Below are 25231 nucleotides of genomic sequence, written 5' to 3'. Positions count from 1 at the left end.
GAATCCCTTCCTGGAGACTCTGTTAGTGGCACTTCTTTTTGATGTCTTTGTCTATTAGAAATAATAAAAATAGCTGTTGGCCCACGGAAAAATACTGTGGGAAGGAGGAATCATCGAACCCCCTGACCGATGATTCCTGTAGCCAGATTCCAAAGCAAACTGCCCTCTACTGTCCCAGAGCGGACTGCCAGCCGCCCCACCCTGAGGCCTGACAGGGCCCTTTAGGAGTTGAAAGAGAATCCCACAGAGAAATTCAAAACACCCTTCATAGCTGCCGGAACTGATGTCTCCACCAACCCAAGGAAACAACTTGGCGTCTTGTCTGAATTTTTACCAATGCTTCTGACAGGTGGAAAAGCACCTGCCAAAGCCACCCTCCAGTCCTTGAATGTGAAGTGCCCATCTGCCTTCAAGCTCAAGACTACTGACCATGCATCCCCCAGTGCCACAAAGAAGCCCCACTAGTGATAACTGTGAAATCATTCTGGCAGGAGCCAGAGACAAGGAACTCCTCTAGAAAGCAAAGCCTCAGACCTAAAGTTCTGTGCCCTATAATGAGAAATTCAGTGAGATGCCCACGGGTCTCTGATGCCCAAGAGACCTCCGACCTCCGATCTGCTGAAGAGAAATTCAAATGGAAGGACTTACCCCTGTTGACTAGCACTTCTGTTGGGTCATGTGACGTGGCCCTTGCATGGGGTGGGTGAGACATGGGACTCTGCAGCACAGGGCCTGGGTCCAGGCCCTTCTACATGGGAAGCCACCTGGCCATTTCTGTGCCTCAGTCAGTTTGGCTGTGAAGTGGGAACACAGAGCCACCCTGGAAGCTGGCTTCAGCTCAGCATCAGGACCACTTTGCCTGCTGGGTTTTGCCGTTGCCCAGTGGCTATGTGGCACCTAACCACACAGGCCTGGCCCAGGCACCTCTGAAGGTCCTTGCCCCTTGCCCCATCCCTCCCCTTTACCATATGGGGCAGTGGCAAGGGTGGAGTGAGATCCAGGCACAGTGAGCGTTTTGGATGCCTGCCAGCCTACACCCATTCACTCAGCAGGGCCAGGCATTGGGGAGACAGCATGTACGGATTGAAGAGTCCCCTGAAAGATTAGCCACAGCCTCACGTCCATATCTGTGGGTCTGACCCATGTGGGAAAGGGGTCTTTGCAGATGTTGTTAAGGGAGGGGTCTCAGGATGAGATCATCCCAGACTGTACCAGGGGGCCCAGCATCCAGTGATGGGTGTCCTCATAGGAGGAGGAGAGGAACCAGAGGGGAGACGCTGCGAGATGTGATGGTAGATGCCGCCCTGATATGGCGAGTCTATGGACTGTGCCAGGAGCAGGCTCTCCCTCGCAGCCCTCAGCAGGAACTAGCCCTGCCCACACCCTGGTTTGGGGTTTCTGGCCTCTGGAACCAGAATGAATACAGATCTGTGGGTTCAGCCCCAGTTTGAGGTCATCTACAGGAAACTAACAGATGCTGTGAAGGAAGCAGAGAAGTACCTGTCCTTGGGGAGCCCTGGCCTGGAGAGGAGATGGGCCTCCGCAGGACCTGCCTGCCCTGGGCGGTCTTGGCAGCACCTGCATAGGGGGCAAGCAGAGGCTCCTCCTGGGGCCACATCGGGGATGCACAGTTTTCTTGCTCTGTGAGCTTGACACATGCAGCCCCTGCAATTCTTGGGGTCAGGGCCATGTGCATCCCATTCTCAGCCTCCTCCTGTCATGGCGGCCAAAGTCAACTATTAAGGGCAGTGTGGCACCAGAGCTCACAACAGCAGCCAAGTCTGAGCCCTGGTTCCACGGAGGAGGGAGAGACACCGGGGCCTGGCCTAATGTGCAGCTGTCTCTGGAAGGGAGTGGCGCAGGTCCTGCACACCACCATCTCTAAGTTGCATGCTGATCTCCACGCCAGAGGAGCTGGTGCCAGCACCTGGAGAGCCCCAGCAGCTCTGAGGGCCCACCCTGGCACTCCCATGTCCCTCAGACAGATGGCAAAGGGGGAACTCGGGCTGGAGAGGATGTAGCTCAGTGGTAGGGTACTTGCCTACTTGAGCCTTGAGGCCTGGGTTCAATCCCCAGCACTGAACCCACCAAAAAAAAAGTGGGACTCCTTGATTTTGTAAAATGGTAAATCACAACATCTGGACGTTAAGATAAGAATCTACTCTTCCCAGCTGAGGTTTTGAGTCTTCTGCGGGAACATAAGATAAATAATGACTTCATCTAGGGTACAGATACACCCCAGCTGTGGACTCTGCCTCTGCTGGGGGCTGAGCATGGACAGCACTGCCACCTCCTGGTGGATGTGGGAATGGCCTCTTAAGGACCCACAATGGGAGACCAGTCACAGCTCTCTCCCTTCCATGCTGACAGATGCAGGTACAGCGACCTCCACTGTACCTGTCATCACATGCACAGGTATGACCCACCTGCTGCCAGCAGAAAATGTGGCCTTATTGGGGAACAGGGTCTTTGTGTATGATCCAGTTAAGATGAGGTCACTGGGGTGGGCCCTACTCTAGCATGAGTAGTGCACTTACGAGAAGAAGAAACACGGGGGAGAAAATGACTGTGGAAATGGGGCAGAGCCTGGGAGGCAGCCTCTAGCCTGCAGCACCAAGGACTGCCAGCAACGCAGAAGCTGGAAGAGCAAGGAAAGCCTCTCCCTCGGGATTCAGAAGGAGCATGGCCCTGCCCACACCTCAGTGTGGGACTTCTCGTCTCCAGAGTGCGGGAGAGTAAGTTTCTGCCGTCTTAAACAAGCCAGCTGTGGTGCTTTGTCAGCAGCTACTGCTCATCATGCATGTCTAACATGCATTTCTCAAACCAGTGATGTCCAGGTCACATCCATGGCCACAGAAGGCCGGGCATTCCCATCACCCGGACTGCTCCTGCCAGTGAGCTGGGGACCTCTGCACCGTCCTGGGTTCAGGCTTCCCACATATCTGTATCCCACTCACTGGGGCATCCAGCCCCAGGTCCATGGCTGGATGTCTGCCACCACCTAGAACTTGCCCTCTCTGCAGAACCAGTTCCAGCGTCACCCATGCCCAGGGCTCCCAGTCATCAGGTCTGTCTTGCCTCCAGGCCCTCAGCTCCCTCCAGGCTCCTTCTTCATCCCTCAGTACTCTCTCCTGCCCTCTCCCTGGCCCTGACTGGACACTTGACCTCAAGTTCCCCCAGGGCAATGCTGTTGGGAGACACTTCTCCTATTCATCCTGCTGGGCAACACAGCCCATTTCTCAGGTCTGCGTGCAAAGGAAGCCTTTCAGGGAGAGGCAGTGCCTCCCTCCCTTGCTCACTGGTTCTGGGATCCTGTTCTGGAGCACAGAGTGTGGGCACACTGGTGCACCTGTGGGGACTGGGGCTTGGGACACTGCTTTCCCTGGAGTCCTCTTTCCCCTCTGACCTCTAGGCTGAAGGAAGAATGGAGGGGGCCTGGCTTTACCAGCCCACAGGCTCAGGCTGCCCCCCAAAGGGGCTGGGCAGGGGCTCCTCCACTGCCAGAGAAGAGGGGATTCCTCTTCCACAGGACAGGGCCCACAGCAGGGGTGGGGGTGTGACCTGCCCTGGTCCATTGAAGGCGCAGCAGTTAGCTGACATCAACCCAACTCCACAGGCCCATGGTGCTAGCAGCATGATGTCATATATATTTGCAAACTCACTTTGCACACGTCAAAATCTTGAGTTTTCCAGAAAGCAAAGTATTTCTGTGCCTTCTGCTTCTGTCATTGCTGACCTCCTGTGTGATCCCCTGCAAATCCCATGCTCTGGGAGGTCCTGGGGACTGAGGCCTCACCAGTCCTTGCATTCCACACAAGCCAGGGGGGCCACTGCTGGTCAGCACAGTTGTGCTGGTTGTGTGGCCTCAGGCAGGCCCAGAACCAGACCTGTTTACAGGTCTGCAGCAGGCACAACATAGTTTACATCCCTGGGCTGTCATGAAGGTAAAGTACCCTGAAAATGATCATAAGCCCAAGGAGCTAACCATGGGTAAGGGGCTAGCTCCACAGACCCCCAACAAGGTGGCACACACAGCAGGATGACCCAAGGCACAGCAAGTGGCTTATATGAACCAAGAACAAGAACAGAAAGCAAGTCCTGCTGAATGGCAGAACACCTCCTGGGTAGGTGTGAATTAAACCAGGTGCTGGAAAGTGAGCGTGCTGAGCTGAGAATCATCTCAGGGTGAGGGGGCAAGGGAGACATGATAGGGCAGTGGAGGTCAGAAGGACCAGCAGGGTGTATTGATACACAGCCTGTAAGGTCAGTGCAAAGGAGGGTGGTGCTGGGGTGGGCTGGGGCCCCTGGAAGGAGGGATAGCCGAGTTCAGGCAGTGTGCAGCTCCTGAGCACATCGCTGGCCTGAGGGAGGTCAGACGACTTTACAGTGCCCGTCAGGACAAGAGCAGGGCCAGAAGAGTGCCTAGTCTGACCCTTGATGGTGTGACTTTGGTGAGTGGCTGACCCTGTGCCTCAAGTATCCTCTTCTGCCTGCATTCTAAGGTCCCTATGAGGACGCGAAGGATGCCTGCATTCAGCACCGCGCTGGGTCCAGAGCGACTCAAATGCGCCCTACTATTCCACGGGGAGCTCCTGTTTCAGGGCTCAGGCAGAACTCTGCATGGGAGCAGCCGCGAGCCTGTGAGCAGCGATCCCCGCCCCCAGAACTGCTGGGGACCCAGGTGGCTTTCCCTTAACCTTCGCCGCCCCGCCACCATTCCGCGGAGTGCAGACGCCCGACGCACACGCCCGAAGCGCACACGCGCAGACGCACCAAGGAGTCCGGGTTCCAAGAGTTCCTGGGTTCTCCTCCCCGCGGCCCGCCCCTTCCTCCTCCCCCGCCGCCCCGAGCCGCCCTGGCAACAGACTCGGCCTGGTCCGTTTTCAGTTCCGTAAACAGGAAGTGGGTCTGCGAGCCGCAGCTGCTTCCGGCGCGGCCAGGGGCGGGAGGTACTGTGAATGGCGGCAAGGCGGAGCCAATCGCGGAGAACGGCTGGGGAAGAGCCAATCCCGAGGGGGAGGCGGGGGTGTAGGGGCGGAGACTGAGGCGGATCCTGCGTCGCGCAGCCAATCGCGACTGGAGGGCGGGGCGGAGGTGTGGCCGCGCTGACGGCTGCGGGCGGCGGCTCTAAGGCGGCGGCATCCGGGTAGGGTCCCGGCCCGGAGCGGCAATGCTGCAGCTGCGGGACTCGGTGGACTCAGCGGGCACGAGCCCCACGGCGCTGCTGGCGGCTGGCGAGGAGGTGGGGCCGGGCAGCGCGGGCGGGGTCCGGGCGGGGGCGGGTACGCCGCTGCGCCAGACGCTGTGGCCGCTCAGCGTCCACGACCCCACGCGCCGCGCCCGCGTCAAGGAGTACTTCGTGTTCCGGGTGAGGGCCGGGCCGCGGGAGGGTAGGGGAGGAGGGGAGGGTAGGGGAGGAGGGGAGGGCAGGGGAGGAGGGGAGGGCAGGGGAGGAGGGCCGGGCAGGGGGAGGGCCGTGGGAGGGCGGGGGGGAGGGTCGGGCACGGGGAGGGCGGGGGGAGAGCAGGGGAGGAGGGTCGGGCAGGGGGAGGGCCGTGGGAGGCACGGGGAGGAGGGTCGGGCACGGGGAGGGCGGGGGGTAGAGCAGGGGAGGAGGGCCGGGCAGGGGGAGGGCCGTGGGAGGCACGGGGAGGGCGGGGGGAGGAGGGTTGGGCAGGAGGAGGGCCGGGGTGCGGGGACACGGGAGAGCTCGCTCAGAGTGACCTCCGCCCCTGCCGCGCCCAGCCGGGCACCATTGAACAGGCGGTGGAGGAGATCCGCGCCGTGGTCCGGCCGGTAGAGGATGGCGAGATCCAGGGGGTGTGGCTGCTGACCGAGTAAGTGAGGGTGGGGGCACCTCCCGGGGTCGGGCCCTGCGGACCACTGGGACACCTCCCTGTGAAGACCGGGAGTGTGCTTACCCTCGAGGGTGGGCCCGGGGCGCCAGCCCACGGCTGAGATGACTTGTCTTCGCCACCAGGGTGGACCACTGGAACAACGAAAAGGAGCGTCTGGTGCTGGTCACTGACCAGTCGTTGCTCATCTGTAAGTACGACTTCATCAGCCTTCAGTGCCAGCAGGTGGTCAGGGTGGCACTCAGTGCAGTGGACACCATCTCCCACGGAGAGTTCCAGTTTCCCCCCAAATCTCTGAACAAGTGAGTGCATTCAGAGAATCCCCTACTTAGCTGTTAGGACCATTGTGATCTTAGAACTCAGCTCTTTTAAAACCAGCCCCCAGGTGGTAGTCTTGTATCTGCTGTTATGCTTAAGCTAAGGATCTCAGCCTGAAGAATGGATAGAAAGATCCTTAAAATAGAATCAGCACTTCCTGGGGCTTGAGTGCTATGGAAAGGGGTTCTGGCATGAAAGACAGCTCTTAGGCTTGCAGTAGACCTGGTTTAAGTGGGTTTCAGATACATCGCAGTGGGGCTGCTTTCAAAAGTGAATTTGGATGTTCCGCAGATAGGGCATTTTATCTCCATCCAGGGAAAGATTATGTGGTCAGGTCCACTGATTTTTTTTTGGTTGAATTTTTTTTAAGTAGGGTGCCAGTTTAATTTATAGATGTCTCTAACGGTGGATACATTTGCAAACATCTGGTGGTAGCCTGGCACAGAGGAATATACCTGTTATCCCAGCCACTTAAGAGGCTGAGACAGGAGGATTGCAAGTTTGAGGCCAGCCTGGGCAACTTAGTGAGATCCTATCTCAAAGTAAAAAGTTAAAAAAAATAAAGGGGGCCAGGGATGTAGGTCAGTGGAAGAGCACACCTGTGTTCAGTCTCTAATACCACCAAAACAGAAAAAGAGAAGAAAATTCCTATTGCTCAACTTTCAAGAATTGATCATCTTTAATATGAAAAACCTAGATACAAATATAAACTGTAAAATTTAGAGGTTTTATTTTGTAACCAGCTAAAATTTAGAGTTTAATGTAGAGATTTGAATGGAGAATTCAGGGAGCCAACATGAGTAAAAATTTTAACAAGCATTTACTAATACATTAAAGAAAACTCATAAACACATTAATCATGGGCTAGTCAATCCATGATGTATTTCTATTAATTTTTGATAGATAAGTAAAGATGAAGTTTAAATAACCAAAACAATATGTTTAACTTGTCATGTTTAAAAGTCCTTAAACCAAAAAGCTGGGCATGGCAGTGTACACCCATAATCCCCAGCTACTTGGGTGGCCGAGTAAGGAGGATCATGAGTTCAAGGCCAGCCTGGGTAACAGTGGTACTCAAAGCAACTGTTAGTGGAGCCACTTTGTGTTGCAAAGTGTCTTGGGTCTCCCTGGGGACATGGAACTTCTCATCTCTGACGAGTATCTGCAATCCCCGTGCCTGCGGTGCTGAAGACGCTGTTGTTCTCCTGTGTCAGGCGAGAAGGCTCTGGGATTCGCATCCAGTGGGACAAGCAAAGTCGCCCTTCTTTCATAAATAGATGGAACCCCTGGTCCACGAACGTGCCCTATGCCACTTTCATAGAGCACCCGATGGCTGGTGTGGATGAAAAGACAGCCTCTCTGTGCCAGGTAAGCAGGTGGTCAGCACCACTGCACCTGTTACATTCCAACGCTGGCGAGCACACTGGGTTTGTGCCATCCAGTCTGGCCACATGTAGGGCTGGGCACTTGAAAGACAACTGCTGACCATGAGGAAATAAACTTGTAACTTAAGATTTTTGGTTGAGCTGGGCACTGTGGTGCACACGTATAATCCCCGTGCTTCTGAAAACTGAGGCAGGAAGACTGCGAGTTGGAGACCAGCCTGGGCAGGACTGTCTCTCAAAATCAAATGAAAAGGCCTAGGGATGTATCTCAGTGGTAGAATGCCCTGGGTTCCATTCCAGTTACCAGGGGAGAATTTAGTTCATTTGTGTGAGGAGCCCTGACTGGTGGCTGCTGGCCAGCATCGCTCTGTAACACGGCCCCTTGCTGCTGATCATTCTCTAGAACAGCCCAGATACACGGTAGGGAATGGCAGCCTGCTGGCCATGCTGAAAGACACTCAGTCTGGATGTAGTCTCAGCCTCCTGCCAGTGTTGGAGCAGAGCCGGGGCTGGGGTGTCCTTGCACCTGGGAGGTTGCAAGGAGGATTAAGTAGGCCTCTGTGGCAGAACAGTTGGTCCTATAGGGAAGGAAGGGCTGGCGTCTAAACAGATGAGCACAGGGGCAGGTGTTGTATACCAAATGGAGAGCCATGCAGAGGACTGGGGAGGGACTCCTAGGAAGTGGCCAAGAGGCCTCTAATCAAGTGAGGGCCCTGCTTGGCCACAGCGGCCTGCTCGCAGGTGGTGTGGGCACCAAGTCGTGGCACAGCACACTCCTCGAGCGCAAAGGGCGGGGCCCGGGTGAACACAGCTTCCTTGCCAGTTGTCCAGGACACAGTGCTGGGTAGTAGTGACTGGTGCTGGCTGTGCACCCACTTTGCTTTCGAACATGATTTTAGAGGACACTTCCTACACAGGTTTGCTGTGAGGCAGCTGGCCACGTTGGCAGCACCAGCCTCCGCCATCTCGACCTGCTTGATTACAGAGAGAGGCTACGTGGGCCTGCTTGTCTGCTTTTGTACAGCTCTTTCTGCGATATTCTCAAAATGAAATCACTTCATGACACTTTTTAGAACATGTCATTGCCATTGAGTGACACATGCCTGTGTGTTTTGAGAGATTTAAATATTTGTCTTAAGGTGCAATTTTTTTCCATTTAACAGATTACTCTTTTGTTGCCTGAAGCTTGAAACTCCCTGTTTTTTCTCTCTTTAAAGTTGGAAAGCTTCAAGGCTCTGTTAATCCAAGCTGTCAAAAAAGCCCAAAAAGAAAGTCCTTTGCCAGGACAAGCCAACGGTGTGCTGGTCTTGGAGCGCCCCCTGCTCATTGAGACCTACGTGGGACTGATGTCCTTCATCAACAACGAGGCGAAACTGGGTTATTCCATGACTCGAGGCAAGATCGGCTTTTAGACGGTGCGGCGTGGGAGCAGTCTCCAAGGAAAGCCGTGTTGATTGGGAACTCGGGGAGCACATAAAACCTCAAGCCAGCCCACTGCTACTGGAGGGAGGATGGGGTCACCACCCCTGGGGATCTGAGTGTTATTAGCATGGTCCAGTGAATTATTAGTGAGCTAGAGAGAGGCAGAAAGGTCTAGCTGACCTCGTGCTGCTGCTCTTCGTGTCCCGAGTGCCCACTAGCTTCTTGTGGTTCCCCAGCCCCTGCAGCATGCTAAGCCTGTGGGCGCACCTGTGGCTTCCAGTGTGGACTTCAGTATGGGGAGGAGCCTGGCATCTCCAGTGCCTGCACTTGCACATGTGTTGACAGCTGGTGTCAAATTTTGTATTTTGAAATTTAATGCCCCCCCCCCTTTTTTTTTTAAGGAAAATACAAAAGCAGCCAGCAGACTATCACAGCAGTCTGTGCCCTGTCAAATCCTAGTAGATAGTTGTCTTTTGTAAATATGGTTGACCTAAAGTCATACTTTTTCTAAAATTAATCCAAGTTGTGTTAATACTTATGGCATCTTTCTCAGGCCCAAAAAGGTTTACAGAGAATCATTTTACACAATTCGAGGATTTGCACATAATTTTGACAACTATAGGTATCCTGAGCTTTTATTGTTTTGTTCATGTTTAAAAGGGAAATAGGTTGTTTGCTCTTTAAAAGAATGCACTTTACAGCAAGGCACCATGTTACACCCTCACCACAGTGGTGCCAGCCTGGTTCCTGCAGCCCTGTGGGTTCCAGTGCCGAGTCTCCCAGCCCATGCCTCCCTGCAGTGGCCAACTTGGGGCTGTAGCGCTTGGCAAACTTAAGCGCCGGCTCCTCAGTTTCTTCCTCCTCATTTACAGCTCTGTCATGGCTTTAAGCTCACTGGCATGGATTCGACCAGGACACCGTGGCCTGTCCAAGTTGAAAGGCTGTCTCAGAGTACATCCAGGTCTTCAGCCTGTACTTGCAGTCTTGTAGTAAAGATGTTTAGAACCAAATGGATGTTGCTCCTTTTTTGAAGTTACTGTCATTAAAATCTGCCCAGCCAAGGAAGCAGCTCATCAGTGAGTCTTGAAGGCTGAGAGCTTGGAAGGTCTGTCCACGGGCTTTGCACAAGCAGTAACAGGATCCTGCCTGGCACGGTCCTCCATGAAAGATAGGTGCTGTCAGCTGTGCAGCCCACTCAGCGCCCCTGGTGTTTCTGCCACTGCCTGCCAGGGATCATCCCCTTGAGGGGGACCCTGGCCTCAGGTGTTTGCCCCCCACATACTCCAAAGTACACCCTGCCTCAGAGGCCAGGCCACCCTACAGAAATGCACCCGTGCCTTTCTGAAACCACCAATGACTGGAAACAATCCAGAGCAGGCCAGGGACAGCCACCAGGCAAGGTGGGCTGTTACACAGCATTGTTCCTGGTCCCCAGATGAACTGGCAACTCGGACTAACTGGGAAACCTGCCTGGGACAGCCTTTCAAGAAAATAAGCATCTATGTTTTATAAATTAACAAATATTTATTTTAAATAATGAAAATTACAGCTTTATATTGCACATATTTACAAAAACCCCTTGCTATAGAAAATCAGGATCAAGTCACTGAGCCGGACATCATGGCTGGAGAGCTCCCAGAGGAACCCCCATCCCCCACATCAGGGACATGGAATTCCTGCTGAGGGTTCCACACAGATCCTATGCATGGCTGTCCCGCTCTCCCAGAGCTGTGTGGATCCCCTCCTCAGTGTCCAGGAAGCAGAGACAGAAGTGATCCTTACTGAGGAGGGCCAAGGAGTCCCCACTGGAATGCCAGCACAGAGAAAGCACCGGAAAGTCACCTAGAGAGAGACAAGGTGGCCAAAGGATTAGAGCTGAGAGACCAGGATTCCTGGGGAGGGCAGCTTGTATCCCACAGGCAAGAAGGGACCTGGGTGACCCAGATGGGTGGAGTTAGGCGGAGCCCGAAGCCACCGTCCATCCTATGAAGCTCAGAGTGGCAGGTCCTGTCAGGTGTACAGGAAGTTTCCTGAAAGGTGTGGAGGGGTTCCCCTTCTCTGCAGCTGGGCCATCTCGTGCCAGCCGCGCCGGGGGCTGCGGGTCCTGCCCACAAGGTTGCACTCACCCTCCCCAGGCACCTGCACTGACACGCAGCCTGCTGGGGACCACAGGTAGACCTTGCTGCTTCCTGTGCAGATGGCCAGCCGAGGCTGCTGTGGGTCCCACAGGAAGGAGCGCACTGGGGCCAGCTGCTCTAGCACCACAAAGAGCCTCAGCTTCTGGATGTCCCAGACCCAGACAGCGTTGGGGACATTATCTGGGAAGGAAGAAATGACAGGGCATCATGTCATTAATGCACTGCTGGCCCTACACAGCCCAGCTCCTCTGCAAGCAAGCCCTGGAGTAGTCAGGGTTCCTGAGCCTGCTTCAGAGAGACCAGGGTTCCAGAGCAAATCGTAGGCTTCAAAGACCATACTCCAGTGTTCTTTGGCTTTGTTGTAAGGGTTGCAATAATTTTTAAAAACCAGGCCCACAGGGCAGACTAAGGAGGAGGTACGCATAAGCAGGGGCCAGGGCACTGCACCGGCCTGGTGCCTCAGCAAAGATGAGGCCACCCTGAGAGGCCTCTGCAGCAGGACCCATCTCAACCGGCAACGAGGAGCCCACGCAGGGCCCCTCACTCGCTTTGCCTCTCCCGTGGTGTCGGCCCCTGGAGCCCCAGGCACGGCGAGCAGACACCAGCGCACTGACCGTTCCTTGTGGCCAAGAAGTAGCTGTCGGCACTGAAAGCCAGCATCCCCACGCCCATCCTAGGGTTCGCTCTGTCGGTGGCTGGCTTCAGGCTCTGCAAAGAAACTGGCACAGAGGCGATCTCATCTAGAACATCACAAGGGAGACACGCTGAGCTCGCCAGAGTCTGCTATAGCAGGGGAGGGGCTCATCAGAGGGAAGGGAGAAACCACCTGGAAGTAGGAGCACGGAGGCCTGGGGCACTCCCCCCAGGGGAAGCAGGGCCACTGCCGGCCAGGTCTGGCCCGCTCCGGGTCTGCCCAGCACAAGCTGCCCTCACAGCAGCTCCAACACCTCGGCATTTGTTTTCTCAGCCCGTCAACGTCTTGGTTCACAGTCTGCCTCCAGCTCAACTCCATTCTGTTTTTACAGTTTTCAGATGCAGAAAAGCTTCATAAAACCAGCAGCACAAGTGGCTGTGCAGTGCTTCCTGGGGCCTCCGTGCCTGCAAAGGGCCAGCTGCTGTCCCCACACGTCCCTGTGTCCCTCTGGAGCTCAAGCTTCTTGCCCCTGTGCATGGCCAGGACCAGCTTGGGCTGAGCTGTACCACCACTGCGGGTGTCCAGCTCGTCCTGCTCCCTGCACCCCTGCTGGCTCTCTGCTTCCCTTGGGACATCTCGGTCATGATTTAAAGTACTGCCCTCAGTGTGCCAGCTGTCAACCTGGGACTTCCAGCACCTACTCCATTGCTGGCTGGGAGGCAGCACAGAAAAGGAAAAACAGACTTTTAAAAATTAAAGAGCACCTGAAATTTATCTGGACAAAGAGGAACTTTCTCATTTTAAAAGAAATATGAAAGCAAGCAACATGTCTCATCTCAGGCAGAGGACAATAGCCCTCTGCTACTTACATTTGCTCTCTGCGGTTGAGAGGGGGACAGCCAGTGCTCGGGGTGGTGGGAAGGACAGGCGGCCCAGTCCCAGTGGTGGGCCCTTCTCTGCTTCCTTGTACACCACCTGAAGAAAACATGGCCACCAGGCAGACGGGTCAGGGTTGGGACGCAGGAGCTGCTATGGGCATGCTGAAGGCACTGGGTAAGCAGCTGTGACGTCACCTATACCACCTGGCTGGGAGGGAGGCAATAAGTCTGCCTGCCAGCAAGCTGGCCCTTGAGAAGCCAGGGGCATGCGCAGGGCTGTGAGCAGAGAGCGCCCTCACTCCTGCAGCCAGCCGCGGGGCGGGGCACAGTGATGGAGAGTGGGTGCCACTCTGGGCCCACGGGCAGCATGCTGAGGAACCGCTCTGAGGAGGCGGTGTGGAGGCAGGCTCAGGCCTGCAGCCTAGATCTTAAATGTGCCCCAGAGTCCCGTGTGCCGAAGGGTTGGTCCCCAGCCTGTGGCAACAATGGGAGGTGGTGCCTGGTGGAGGATTGGGTCACTGGGGGTGTGTTCTTGAAAGGGATTTGGGACTTTGGCCTTCCCCTCTCTGCTTCCTGGCCACCACAAGTTGAGCGGTTCTGTTCTGCCTTGCCACAGGCTCAAAGCAGTCAGGCTGAGTGACCAAGGACTGAAACCGGAGGCTGTGAGCCAAGACAAACCTGCCCACCTGTAAGCTGCTTCCGTCAGGCCTTCTGTGCAGCAGGGAAAGCTGACTAACACTTAGGGGTTCCTGGTGCAGGGTTCACCTGGTTTATTTATACTTCTAAGGCATACATGGCGAGAGGCCTTGGAGAGATGCAGGGGCCACAGGCACACCTTTGGGCCCTCTGCCTTCCCTTGCCGGAGCCTCCATGACTGCTCAGCCAGGAGGCGCCTGCGCCTGAGACCAGCCATTCCCCACACCTGCAGCTCCTCTACTCCACCTCCTCCCTGTGTTCACTCTGCCGTCACCTCTAGGAAGGTCCCTGGTCCTGTGCCTGCAGCCCACCCCACTCGTGTTCCCCTAGGGCTAGCATAGCTCTGGATGGGCAGCTCTACAGGGAGGCCAGCAGCTTGATGGTCATCCTGCTGTCACCCACACCCAGACCAGTGGCCAACAGGCAAGTGGGTATTTGCTGCTGCGGCACAAATGGACACCAAAAGTCCTCTCCATCAGAGGACTTTGTGCTTCCTGCCCCCTGGGCCTAGAATGTGCTCTCCTCAGGCCCCGTGGAGGTGCCCAGCTCCCCCAGCCCACCCTGCAGGGGCAGGGGCAGGGTCTCAGCTCCTCTCGGAAAGAGGCCTGGCGCACAGTGGCTGGAGGAGCCTGTGGGCAGCGCAACAGGAAACACAAGCCTGCGCGTAGAGATCAACCAGCAAGACACAGAATGACTGGCTCAGGGAAAATACTATCAGCAGTGGACAGGACGCCAGAGCAGCTCCTGTCCCTCCTGAAACACTGCTCAGGTTCAAGCTGCGACCCAGACTTACTATCTTGGGATTGTTAATGGCTGCAGGATGCCCGAACTCTGTGATCATTTTCCAAGTCACATGATTAAGGAGGCGCACCTGGGGAAGGAAATGGGGCTGAGGTTAGTGGCGGAGGCTAGCAGCACAGGACCAGCTCGCTGGGGTTTCCCACACTGGCTCTGCCTCCCACCTTTCCATCGTAGCTCCCCACAGCCAGGAACTGACTGCTGGGGCTCCAGGCCACAGACTTGATGCCCAGAGACCACTCGTAGGCACAGTATGCTGACAGCAGCCGGCCATCCAGGGAGTACAGCAGAACCTTGTACTGCAGAGGAGACAGGCAGGCCTCACTTTCCTGGAACGCAGCAGATGGCGCTGCAGACAGGAGGGAGCAGCACAGAAGGCACGGGCCTCAGCCCTGGGTGTGGGGTGGGATCCAAGTGGCACATGGAACAGGGGAGGCTGTGTCACACACCTGAGGACAAAGTCATCTGCAACCAGGCAAAGCCCAGCATCTGGCTGTTTGCAGAGAGCACCGGCGAGTAATGGGTGGGCTCTTAGGGAAGGGCGTGTCACTGGGCATGCTCCGTACCTCCAAGCAGGTGTCCCACGCTGCCAGCACACAGCCGTTCGGGGCCCACTCGATCCCGGCCAGGTCCTGGGTGTCTGTATCGAAATGCTTCCCGGGGAGAGGAAAGGCGTGACAATCCGGGAATCTTCCCTAAGTGTCTCTACGTTGACTCATTTTCCTGCAGTGGGAGTCCCACCACGGTGCCCCCTGGGTCTCAAGTGCCCGAGCTCCTGAGCGAGGCAGGCACACACCACCCGCCCTGCTGCACACACTGTATAGTCAACATTTTCAACACTCTCGGCATTCAATTTTCTTACGCAGAAACGAACAGACACGTCTGCGCCTGTCCCTGTGTGTTAGCATCCCTGTGCGCAGCACGAATGCCACGGCGCCTCACCCTCAGGAGCTGCCAGTCGCTGCACACGAAGATGCTCACGTAGTCCTTGCAGTCCCGCCTCTCTGCCAAGGCCATGTAGCGGCCATCCCTGGTGAAAGTGACTCCTACGGGAGGAGGAAGAGGACCACTGAGGAAGTGGCCAAGCACGGGAAAGGACAGTAGTGGTTTCCAAGGGAGGGTGACAAAAGCGAGCGTAGGGCAGAGGGGGTGACACAGGGGGGAGCCCCCAGCGCAGGCTGCGGCCCGACCCCCACAGCCAGAGCTGCCGAGCGCCTCGGAAACAGCCACAGGACTCCAGGCGCATCTTCAGTGAGTCCAGAGTTGGCTTTTACTACATTTCTCATTTTTACTTTTGAACCTAATAGTTTAGAAGTAAATGTAAGACAAGTACTTGGAAAAAACTTTGGCTGAGAATGTGGAATTGCATTTTCCAGTTCTGTACCACCTCAAAACCCAGGCCAAGTTTCCATGCTCTGTGAATAACCCCAGGGCTGCATGGGCTCCATGGGGGTTCCATGCAAAAATGAGTCAAATAAAGGCACCGGGTTCATCTACAGCTAAAAATACTGACAATAACAACAGAGAACACCTCCAACAGCGTGACCACGATTTCCACTCGGGCAGTGTGCGCCTTCTCTGCAGAGACGCTGACATTCAAACTATAAACATCAGACACACACACAACTGCATTTCATGCCAACACAAGTCCCAAATTGCTGATAGGATGGCAACAGAAAAACAGTCATACATCAAATCATCCAATCGTGTGACACTCCCCTCTAGTCCTGCCCCTGCAGTCCACCTCCTCCAGAGGCCTCAGTGAGGAGAGGGCCCTGTCCCTCAGCCTTCCCCTGGGCTGCCAGGCAGGACCAGTTCAGATGGAGATCAAGCACAGGAGAGTCAGTGCTTGATACACACAAGCGGACGCTCGAGCATCCTTGCCAGGCACCACCCAGAGACCCAACCACCCGCTCACATGAGGGCCAGGGTCTGTGAACTGTTCTCTCAAGTCTGTCCAGCTTCCCCTGGTCACCCAGATGGTGGTGAAGGGGCCTGGACTTTTACAGACAAGGATGGGAACATGCCTGGGAGAAGTGTGGGGTCCAGGAGACACTTCAAGTCATCCAAGGGCCCACCTGGGGACAGGAAGGAGGTTGCTAGGAGGTTGTATGCTGCTGAGTTTCTAAGTTGGAAATGCTCCATGGAAGAAAGGCCCCGAATCCCCAAACAGACACGAAGAAGTGAGGTGGAGCAGCTGTGGCAGACTCACCCTGCTGACAGGCTTTGGGGTACTTGATGTAAGACACGGACTTCGTACACAGAGACCAGACGGTTATCCGCAGCTGTTGGGGAAAAGAGAGAGAGAAAGGAAGTGGCATGTGTCGAGCCCCTTCAGAAAGAATGTCCTGAATCATAAACCAGATCACTGGTCCCAGGACAAGATTTACTACTGACACAAGGCTACCGGTCCTTCCAGAGACACTTCCTGCAACTGTATCCAAATGCAAAGTTTACTGTCCTCAAAGTTGTGTTCTTAGAATTGTGTTCTAGAATGAAGTTGTTTGAGTGACCCAAAGTCAAATATGGGTGTTTCTAAATGCTAGCTACCACAGCTTGCCTATTGTAATAGGCATAAAAATGTTTAAAGAAAAATCTTTACATAGAAAAGCTGTATCATTCAGCCTCCAAACCCCTGTGGGATTCGATGTGGTTCCGGCTCAGGTTCACAGGACAGCTGCAGCCGCTTGGGGCACTTTCCAAGAGGAGGGTGGTAAGGCCCACCACTGTCACTTTTCCCCACCTCTCCTCTCTTCCCTCACCTGATAGCTGGGTGGTGACCAGGCTGTTACAAGAGGTCAAGAGAAGACAAGGCCCCACAGGGGACCAAGGATATCTGCACCAAGGAGGAAACCCTGGCTGGGAACCTGACCCTCTGGGATGTAACATCAAACCCAGGTGTGTGCCTGGCCACACCCGATTCCACGCCGACACTGTGACCCCAGGCCCCCGTGGAGGAGATGAAAAATAACTTGCTTCTACACAGGCTCCCCACGTCCTTCCCACCTGGCAACAAGCCAGGTGACTGACCCTTCTCAGCTGCATAAGGAGGACTGCCGCAACCATGAATGGGCACCAAGTGCCAGGCACAATGGGCCATGTGGCACTCCACAGTCCTCCTAGGAAGGGACATGGCCCCTAAGGGTAATTGCCACTTGAGGACACAGTGCGCCTGTTTCCGTGGCAGTGCGACTCCTAAGAATGCCTGCTTTCAGTTCGTCAGGTTAAAAAGTCAACTAACTTTCTCCACATCATCCCTCCTAACAAAGAAAAGAAAACCAGACAGCAGCCAGGGTGTCTGAACAGCTCCGCACATGGGCACCTGCACCAGCGAGAGGAGAGCCGGCTGAAGAGGACACACAACGAGGACCGCGCTCATCCTCCAGAGCCTCCACCACCTGAGGCCCGGGGAGGTGGTGTGGAGCAGAGCAAGCACCCTGTCCCACCAGGAGTCCCACCGGGAGAGTAGGCACTCTTCTCCACCCAGAAGACAGACTGCCAGGAGTGGGCAGGTGCCCCAGGCACTGAGTGTCCCAGGACACAGAGGGAGTGGGCTGGGTGACCCAGTGAGGCCGTCTCCATCCTGGAGCACAGGCAGGGGTCAGAGACAGCATTGCTGCCCTGCACCCTACACAGGGCCCAGCAGAAAACGCACTCAGCCTGGCTTCTGCCTGTCACCCCACCAGAAACAAAGGAGCTTACACACATCCAGTAATGGCTGGGAATGCCGCTCAGCAGCATTCGTGAGGTCCTGGGTTCAATCCCCAGTAAACACACACACACACACACACACACACACACACACACACACACACCAGATAAGAAAAAAAAAAGTGGGGGGCACAGTGATGCTGGCCTGTAACCCCAGCAACTTGGGAGGCTGAAGTTAGAGGATCACAAGTTCAAGGCTAGCCTCAGCAACTTAGCAAGACCCTGTTTCAAAATCAAAAAGGATTGGGGATGTGGCTCAATGGTAGAGAGCTGCTGGGTTCCTCAAAAAAAAAAAAAAAAAAAAAAAAAAAAAAAGAGAGAGAGAAAGGAAAACATGCACCTCTGTCAACTCTAAACTCCCACTGACAGCTGAATAAGCATGCTGGCCCTGGGCACAGGCCTCCCTGTGGACACTCTCCATCAGAAGACAGCTCACAACAGCATAGGGGACATGCAGAAGGGTTTAGCAGCACTAAGTAGGAGGGTAGCTACAGGACACCATGGCCTGGACAGCATGGTGCAGGTGCAGACGGCTCCTCCAATGGGACCCCAGCAGGCAAAGTGGCAGGGATGGAAAGCTGGCCAGAGGCTGCCAGATGATGGGCAGGAAGAGGAACCAACTCTGAGGGGCCTCATACATGGTGACGAAGTCCTCAGCCCTGCTCACACAGGACTACCTGCAAAACCACCACCAAACTGCAAGCATCAATGGCTGGGTCTTGTGACTTGTAAAGAACAGTCTTCTTTCTTGCCATGCTTGGGTTGAACTCAGGGCCTCCCTCAGGCTAGGCAAGGCTCTGCAGCCTACCCACCCCCTAGCCCTGGATTTTTTTCCTGATCCACTACAGGCTTCTTACGACATTCACACTGACATGTAAGGACACAGGGGCTGGGAGTGGGGCTCAGAGGAAAGCACTGGCCTGGCACATGTGAGGCCACATGTTTGATCCCCAGCACCACAAAAAGTAAATAAATAAATAACACGTAAGGACACTGGAAGGATGAAAACCGAGAAAAGATAAACCATGAAAACCCAATCCAAAAGGGCAGTGCTGCTATGTTAATAACCCATAAGACAGGCTTTAAGTCAAAGAGAAAGAAAAGACACAAAAAGGAGCACTCTACAGTACGAGGCCCCCTCACGTGAACATGGCGGAACCTGCCTCACCACGAGAATGTGCAGCAACAGTTCTAAACATGCACGCAGCAGAAAGCCACCTCCAGGACACATCTGAAACCCGACGGACGACAGCGGCACAGAAGTACCAGTCCCTTAGCTCTGGGGGTCACGAAACCTCAACGACTTAGCAGTGGGGCACAGGCACTCAAATGGACCACAGTGGAAGAGACTGGAAGTCAGAAATGATCCCGAGGGCATAGGAACTGGTGCCCAGACACCTGGTGAAGATGGACTTCTAAATAAATAATGCGAGGAAGAGACAAAAATGGGTCCAGACCTCATACCACACAGTTACACACTCTACTTGTCTAAATCAAAGAGTGTAAAACAAGGTATGAAAGCACTCAACCTCACTGACAGTTAAGGAGATGAAGCTAAACCAGAATGGAAGCCAGCTTCCTTCTACTGGTGGGCAATCGTTTTAAAACCTGATGCAAAGCTCGGGAAAGCTGAACACATCTGTGCTGTCAAGACCCTCAAACACGGTTTCTGGGTATGCTACAGGGGGTGTGGGCAACAAACTGACAGCCCCATGGCTCTGACAACTCAAAATGTCCAGCAATGGAATGGCTAATTGACCGTGGCATGGCTTTTCTTACAAAGAATGAACAAAACAGCTATACCTGTCCAGGTGGGTGAATCTAAAAACAGGGCTGGGAAATCTGTGAAGCAAGGGGCCATTTAAATGAGCTGTAAGACACGGCAACCCAGGCAACATCCAGGTAACACATGACCACCCCCAGAAGGAGGAGGGACGATTACTGCCGAGTGCAGGCTGAGGTGTGCCGCCGGGGAGGCAGGCAGGGCCGCAGGGCTTGGCGCTGTTCCACTGACCTCTGTGGCCTGCCGAACCTGCTTACAGCACACAGCCTTCCTGTTAGTGACACAGAGACTCTCTCGTCCTCTGCAACACTCTCAAGCAGGGCTGTGCATAGGGAAGGGTCCAGTGGCACAGGTCTGAGAGTGTACGATCCTCCCTTGTCGACTGGACTGAAGTACAGGTGCCCAAGGGGTCAATTCCTGGCCAAGTACATCTGCAATCCCTGCCTTGTTCCTCACTGGTGGCAACCTAAGTCTGCATGAGTGTTGGGGTCGTGTTTCAGTATTGTCCCAGGGTACCCAAGCCATGAGGTTCCTGGTGTTCCTCCACACCTCATCTTGACATTTACTCTAATGTCACCAGCAAAGTGGCCACAACCTTAGTCTTAGGTTGAATAGTGTCATCCAAATGCACTCTAGGCAGTTAATTCATTCTATATAAATTATGCTTAAGAATTAATACATATGTAATGTGGTAAACTCAATAAAGCCATTTCTTTAAGGTTTATAAACTCTGCAGATGGTAACTTTTCCTTTGGTCTGTTGAATAAGAGATTGACCCCATGCCATGAGGCCATCTGGTGGCTGGATTTTGGTTCAAAGAATTTTAAGCGTGAAGACTGTTTGTCAAAGCTATATGAAACACTGTCCTCTCCAGACAAACTCAGGCTGTAGGCACCTGTAAAATACCAGTGTACACAGTGCAGAAAAGTAATTTCACTTCCTGTCACGCTCTTTAAGAACCTATAAGTGGGGCGGTGGCACATGCCTGTAATCCCATCGGCTCAGGAGGTGTGACAAGAGGATCGCAAGTTTAGAGTTAGACTCAGCAACTTAGCAAGGTGCTAAGCAACTGAGTGAGACCCTGTCTCTAAATAAAATACAAAATAGGTCTGTGGATGTGGCTCAGTAGTCTAGTGCCCTAGGGTTCAATCCCTGGTACAAAAAAAGTAAAACAAAACAAAACAAAAAACCTGTAAGAGTAGCCATTAAAACGTTTCTAAAATCAAAACTGAAAACACAGTGAAGCCAGGCAGCTGTATAAGCCCTGGATGTGCAGCCCCTGTGCAGTTATCCCAGCAGCTGCCAACCTGAAAAGACCTGAGGGCGACCTCCCAGGGCACGCTGCTTCACAGCTGGCAATGAACACTGGCAGTGAGCTGGTACCACAGAGAACGTGGCCCCTGGCTGGTGCTGAGCTAAGAACACTCGGTGGACTAGGCCTAATGCTGGGTTATAATGCCCCATCAAAAAGCACATGGGGGGCTGGGCGCAGAGGCACACACCTGTGATCCCAGCAACTCAGGAGCTGAGGCAGGATGATCCAAGTTTGACACCATCCTCAGCAACTTAGCAAGACCTGTCTCAAAATTTAAAAAAAAAAGAAGGGCTGGGACTGTATAGTTCAGTGAAAGAATGCTCCCAGTACTCCCCCCAAAAGAGAAAAGGCTCCCAGTTAAAGAGACTTGTGTGTTCTCCTATACCTCAAAAATATACTGCTGGCACCAAAGACCTTCTCCCTAACCCCTTGTGTGTGCCTAATTTCAAGATGTCATGAGATATGCTCACAGTGTTCAGCCTACCTCTGAAGCACAAGCAGATTCCAGTATTTGTCCTGGAGACTGGACATGATGCTTGTGGCCCTGGGAAGGAGGCAGCTGCCAGGGCACCAGAGAACCACCCAGAGACCAGAATCTTAAAGGAGAGATATATAGATTGGAGGTTCGTACAAAGGCTGATTTTCTATCACTGAATTCAAGAGACCGTGTGCATTCTTAAAATGTAAATTCAGAAATTTTAAGTTCAAACCCTAGTGCCACAAAAAAATATTTTTAATGTGTTTTCTTCAAAACTGGTCTAAAAGATTACACAATGCTTCTGAGATAGGACTTCTGATAGACACTACTACAGAGCCCAACTGAGAGAGTCCCAGGCCACCGGGAACAGAGCACGGGCTCAGACTTGGCTGATGAGGCAAAGGCAGGCCTGACACTTACGTGGAATTCTGTTGTGTTCAAGATGTGGCGCCCGTCTGGGCTCCAACACGAGGCCACCAGCCCTGCCGAGCCCTCGTCGATCTTGCAGTGCCACTCTGGCTGCTCCAGAGACCAGACCTCAATTTGCAAAAAGAGAAACACACCATTGCAGAAGCAAGCCTGCCAGGACAGCCTACGCACCGGCCAAGGCAGGAAGCACTGGTGCTGGACCCGCAGCAACAGGAAGCACGCTCTGGGGGATCCCCTCTTGCTGTACTGTGAGGTGACGTACCCTGTTGCCCTCCCTGGCCCTCACTGAGCTGGCTGTGGTTGTGACAAAGCACTGCCTTCCAGTCCTTCCTAAAGCACACATGTGTCCAGACTGCAGGTGGTCTACCTCCTGCTTCAGAATTAAATTTGCTTAAAGATCAAGAATATTCTGGGGTTTCCTCATTTTAAAGTATTGAACTATTAGAGGAACATTGTAATTTTAAAAGAAAACTGACTTTGAGCTTCTCTGTCACTGTTTTCCAAACCAGAAGATAAAATGCTGGTGACACTCCTAGGAAGGTTCCTAACTCTGACCCCAACACGAGAAAACACACCTGCACAAGCCCACGTCTGTACATGGCACAGAGGATGAAGAGGGAGTCTGCTGACCACTCTATGTGCTGGATCTGGTCCAGGCAAGTGTACAGCTGACGAATCTGCAGGGTGCTCACATCCCGGACTACTAACCGGTACTGGACACAGGAGGCCTAAAATACATGAGAAAGCGAGCACTTGACAGGGTCCACTCTACAGCAGCGTGGGAGTCGGCCGCCGCCTTCTGTGCTGAGCAGCTTCAAGCCGCTCGGTGATCACACAGCTCATTCGCACGAAAGGAGGAGGTAAGACAGAGATCAGAACTGCAATATACAAAGTCGGTTTTAAAACTGTCATGCTCCACTACTCTGATTTTATTACTATACGCTACACATGTCAAATTATCACTGCACCCCATAAATCTGTGCAACTAAAATAGTTTTTAAAAATTGAATTGTTATACTCTGGAATAAAGTGTGAGTATTTTAAAACTTCTCTTAGAGCATTTCCACTCCTTTCTTAAACATATGCTAAAAACTAAATCCAAGTGGACACAACCCTGGGAAAAGCTCTTCTGTGACTTAATGACCACAGCCTTTCCTACCATCACTTCTAGACAGTTCCCTCGAATTTATGAAGAGTTAAAACTCGAGAGCTCAGGGCTTTTGTTGAGAAGGACCTCAAAAGCAGCAAAGCCCTTCACATGGCGCCACATGCCAAACCAGAACAAACCAAAGGTGAGCATATGTGACTTGTATATGTGACTTGAATATGAAAAAGTCTACATTTTAAATGTATTTTCTTAAAAACACACTTTCTTCATGTCCATATCTAAGCAAATAATTTCTGAGAAACCACATGCTGACTCTACATTATACTACAGACTAAAACCCAAGAATGGATTTTTAAATGTTAACTGCTTCATTTCTATACTTATAAGATTAAACTACATCTACTAGCTTTATTAACCTCCATTAAAAAAAAGCCACATTAATGGAAAAAAAAAAGGGGGGGGGGTAGAGACTGAAGGTCTGAAGAGGTACCTACCACAGTACCTATGTTCTCACACTGTAGCTTTGACAGCCCTGATCAGTTATGATGAATTCCTTACAAAATGGAACTTTAGCACTTGCAAGCACCATACGATATATAAGGCAAGATACTAAAGTTGGGTTTTCAAGAATAGGATTCCAGTAACAGGTTACGACCAAGTGTTCCACAAAGTTCTGATGAGGGCGCACAAACCAAAAAGCACCCAAATCAGGCAAGCAAATATAATCATTCTCCTTATAAATTACTGAAACTTTTATAAATGGAAAACCAAAACCAAAACAATCTGTGGAGGGGGCACTTTGAAAAATACACCAAGGTTTCTGGGATGCCACTTTAAGCTTTCTACTATGTAGTTGAATACTATCTTATGTGATTTAGGTATTATGCATCTTGGGAGATACATTCTTTAAGTTCTAGACAAAGAAAACAGGAATGTTAATAAAGGCTCAAGCTAAAAAAGAATTAGGAAGAATCGGCTGGTTAACACAAGACAGAGAACAAAAAAACAAAAAAAGGGGGGGGGGAGGAGGGGGAGGAGGAGGAGGGGGAGGAGGAGGAGGAAGAGGAGGAGGAGGAGGAAGAGGAGGTCTGACATTTTTTTTTTCTTTAATGGTTTCCCAAAGTCAATTATTCTCCTCCCCACTTCTAAGGATATGTACTGGTCATATTACTTTATTTCAAAACTTGAAGTTACAGCTCTGCAATTTAAACATGATTTGGTCACCCATGGAATAAGCAGGACATTTACTTGCATGTGGTAAGGACAGGGAAGAAAATAGACATAGACAACAAAGTAGCCATACCACTTACCATTTAACTGTAACTTTTGCGACAAAATAACAATCAGCTAAACTCTCCTACACCCTCAAGTGGGTGAAAGAGACAGGGCCTTATCCTTTATCCGCCTTTGACAGCCAGAAACAGCTACATGGAGGCTGCGCAGCTGCACAGAACACCTCCTGCCGGAGCTGGAGCTGCGCACTTCTCCAGGTCTCCCTCCAGCCTGGAGCACTTGCTCAGGCCTCCCTCCTGCCAGGGACTGCGCACCTGCCCCGGACCCCTCCGGGCCCGGGCCGCGCACCTGCTCAGGTCCCCCTCCTGTCTGGGACTGCGCACCCGTCCAGAACCCCTCCCATCCGGAGCAACTGCCCGGGTCCCACTCCTGCCGCGGGCTGCGCACCTGTGCAGGAACCTCGGGTCCGGGACACCCACCCGCAGCTCCTGCCTAGGTCCCGCCCGCTCTGCCCGCCGTTCCGGAGTCCAGATCAGCGTTCGCCCGGGTCCCCGCCGCGGGGCAGGCCGCGCGCGGCCGCTCACCAGGTACTTGCCGTCCGGGGAGAACCTGCAGAGCAGGCTGGAGAGCTTGAACGCCTCGGAGAAGTTCATGGCCGCCGCCCGCCGCGGGCCCGACCCGCGCCCGAGAGCCCGCGGAGAGCCAGCCGCCCGCAACCGCCCGGCCGCGGCCGGAAGCGAGGCGGGAAGGCGGGCGGAAGTGGGGTGGTGGAAGGCGGCCGCAGCCTATCGGTAGTGCGGACGGCCGCGTAGCATTGTGGGGCCGGGAGTCCGCGTCCCGCCCGGCCCCTTAAAGGCGCCGCCCGCCCTCCTCCTAGTGCGGTCCCGGAAATCCACGCCCCGGCTGCGCAGCCCTGGATCGCCGACAGCTGGGGCTGCAGACAAGATGCAGGACGCACGGCTAGATTGAAATTTCGGATAAACAACGAATCATTTGTAATATAAGCATGTTCCCAAATATTGTGGGACAAATTACTCGCTTATCTAAATT

At 53.6% G+C, this 25231-nt stretch overlaps 2 protein-coding genes across 4 annotated transcripts; one reads left to right on the top strand and one right to left on the bottom strand.

Moving 5' to 3' along the window:
- Positions 1-5103: 5103 nt before the first annotated feature.
- Positions 5104-12130, top strand: Tprg1l (tumor protein p63 regulated 1 like). Its single transcript, XM_047556670.1, has 6 exons — positions 5104-5368; positions 5746-5837; positions 5981-6157; positions 7388-7541; positions 8776-8998; positions 9853-12130. The coding sequence occupies exons 1-5, from the start codon at positions 5171-5173 to the stop codon at positions 8968-8970; spliced, it is 816 nt and encodes a 271-aa protein (XP_047412626.1). The 5' UTR covers positions 5104-5170; the 3' UTR covers positions 8971-8998; positions 9853-12130.
- Wrap73 (WD repeat containing, antisense to TP73) lies at positions 10483-24937 on the bottom strand. Of its 3 annotated transcripts, none has more exons than XM_047556651.1 (12): positions 24766-24937; positions 22416-22568; positions 21832-21948; positions 16337-16409; positions 15067-15170; positions 14691-14777; positions 14289-14423; positions 14120-14197; positions 12622-12727; positions 11733-11858; positions 11159-11298; positions 10483-10822 (listed from the first exon to the last, which is right to left on the bottom strand). In XM_047556651.1, exons 1-12 carry the CDS (start codon positions 24832-24834, stop codon positions 10640-10642), a joined length of 1371 nt encoding a protein of 456 aa, XP_047412607.1. In that variant the 5' UTR covers positions 24835-24937; the 3' UTR covers positions 10483-10639. The 3 variants fall into 3 exon arrangements, with proteins under 3 accessions (XP_047412607.1, XP_047412599.1, XP_047412612.1); XM_047556643.1 differs by having other exon boundaries at positions 11107-11298; positions 24766-24935; XM_047556656.1 differs by lacking the exons at positions 21832-21948; positions 22416-22568 and having other exon boundaries at positions 11107-11298; positions 24766-24935.
- Between the last annotated feature and the right edge of the window lie 294 nt (positions 24938-25231).

Source organism: Sciurus carolinensis, chromosome 1 (assembly GCF_902686445.1).
Source record: "Sciurus carolinensis chromosome 1, mSciCar1.2, whole genome shotgun sequence".
In the NCBI taxonomy this organism is placed as follows: domain Eukaryota; kingdom Metazoa; phylum Chordata; class Mammalia; order Rodentia; family Sciuridae; genus Sciurus; species Sciurus carolinensis.
Note: the sequence above shows the minus strand (reverse complement) of the source record. Positions and strands in the feature narration are given on the sequence as shown.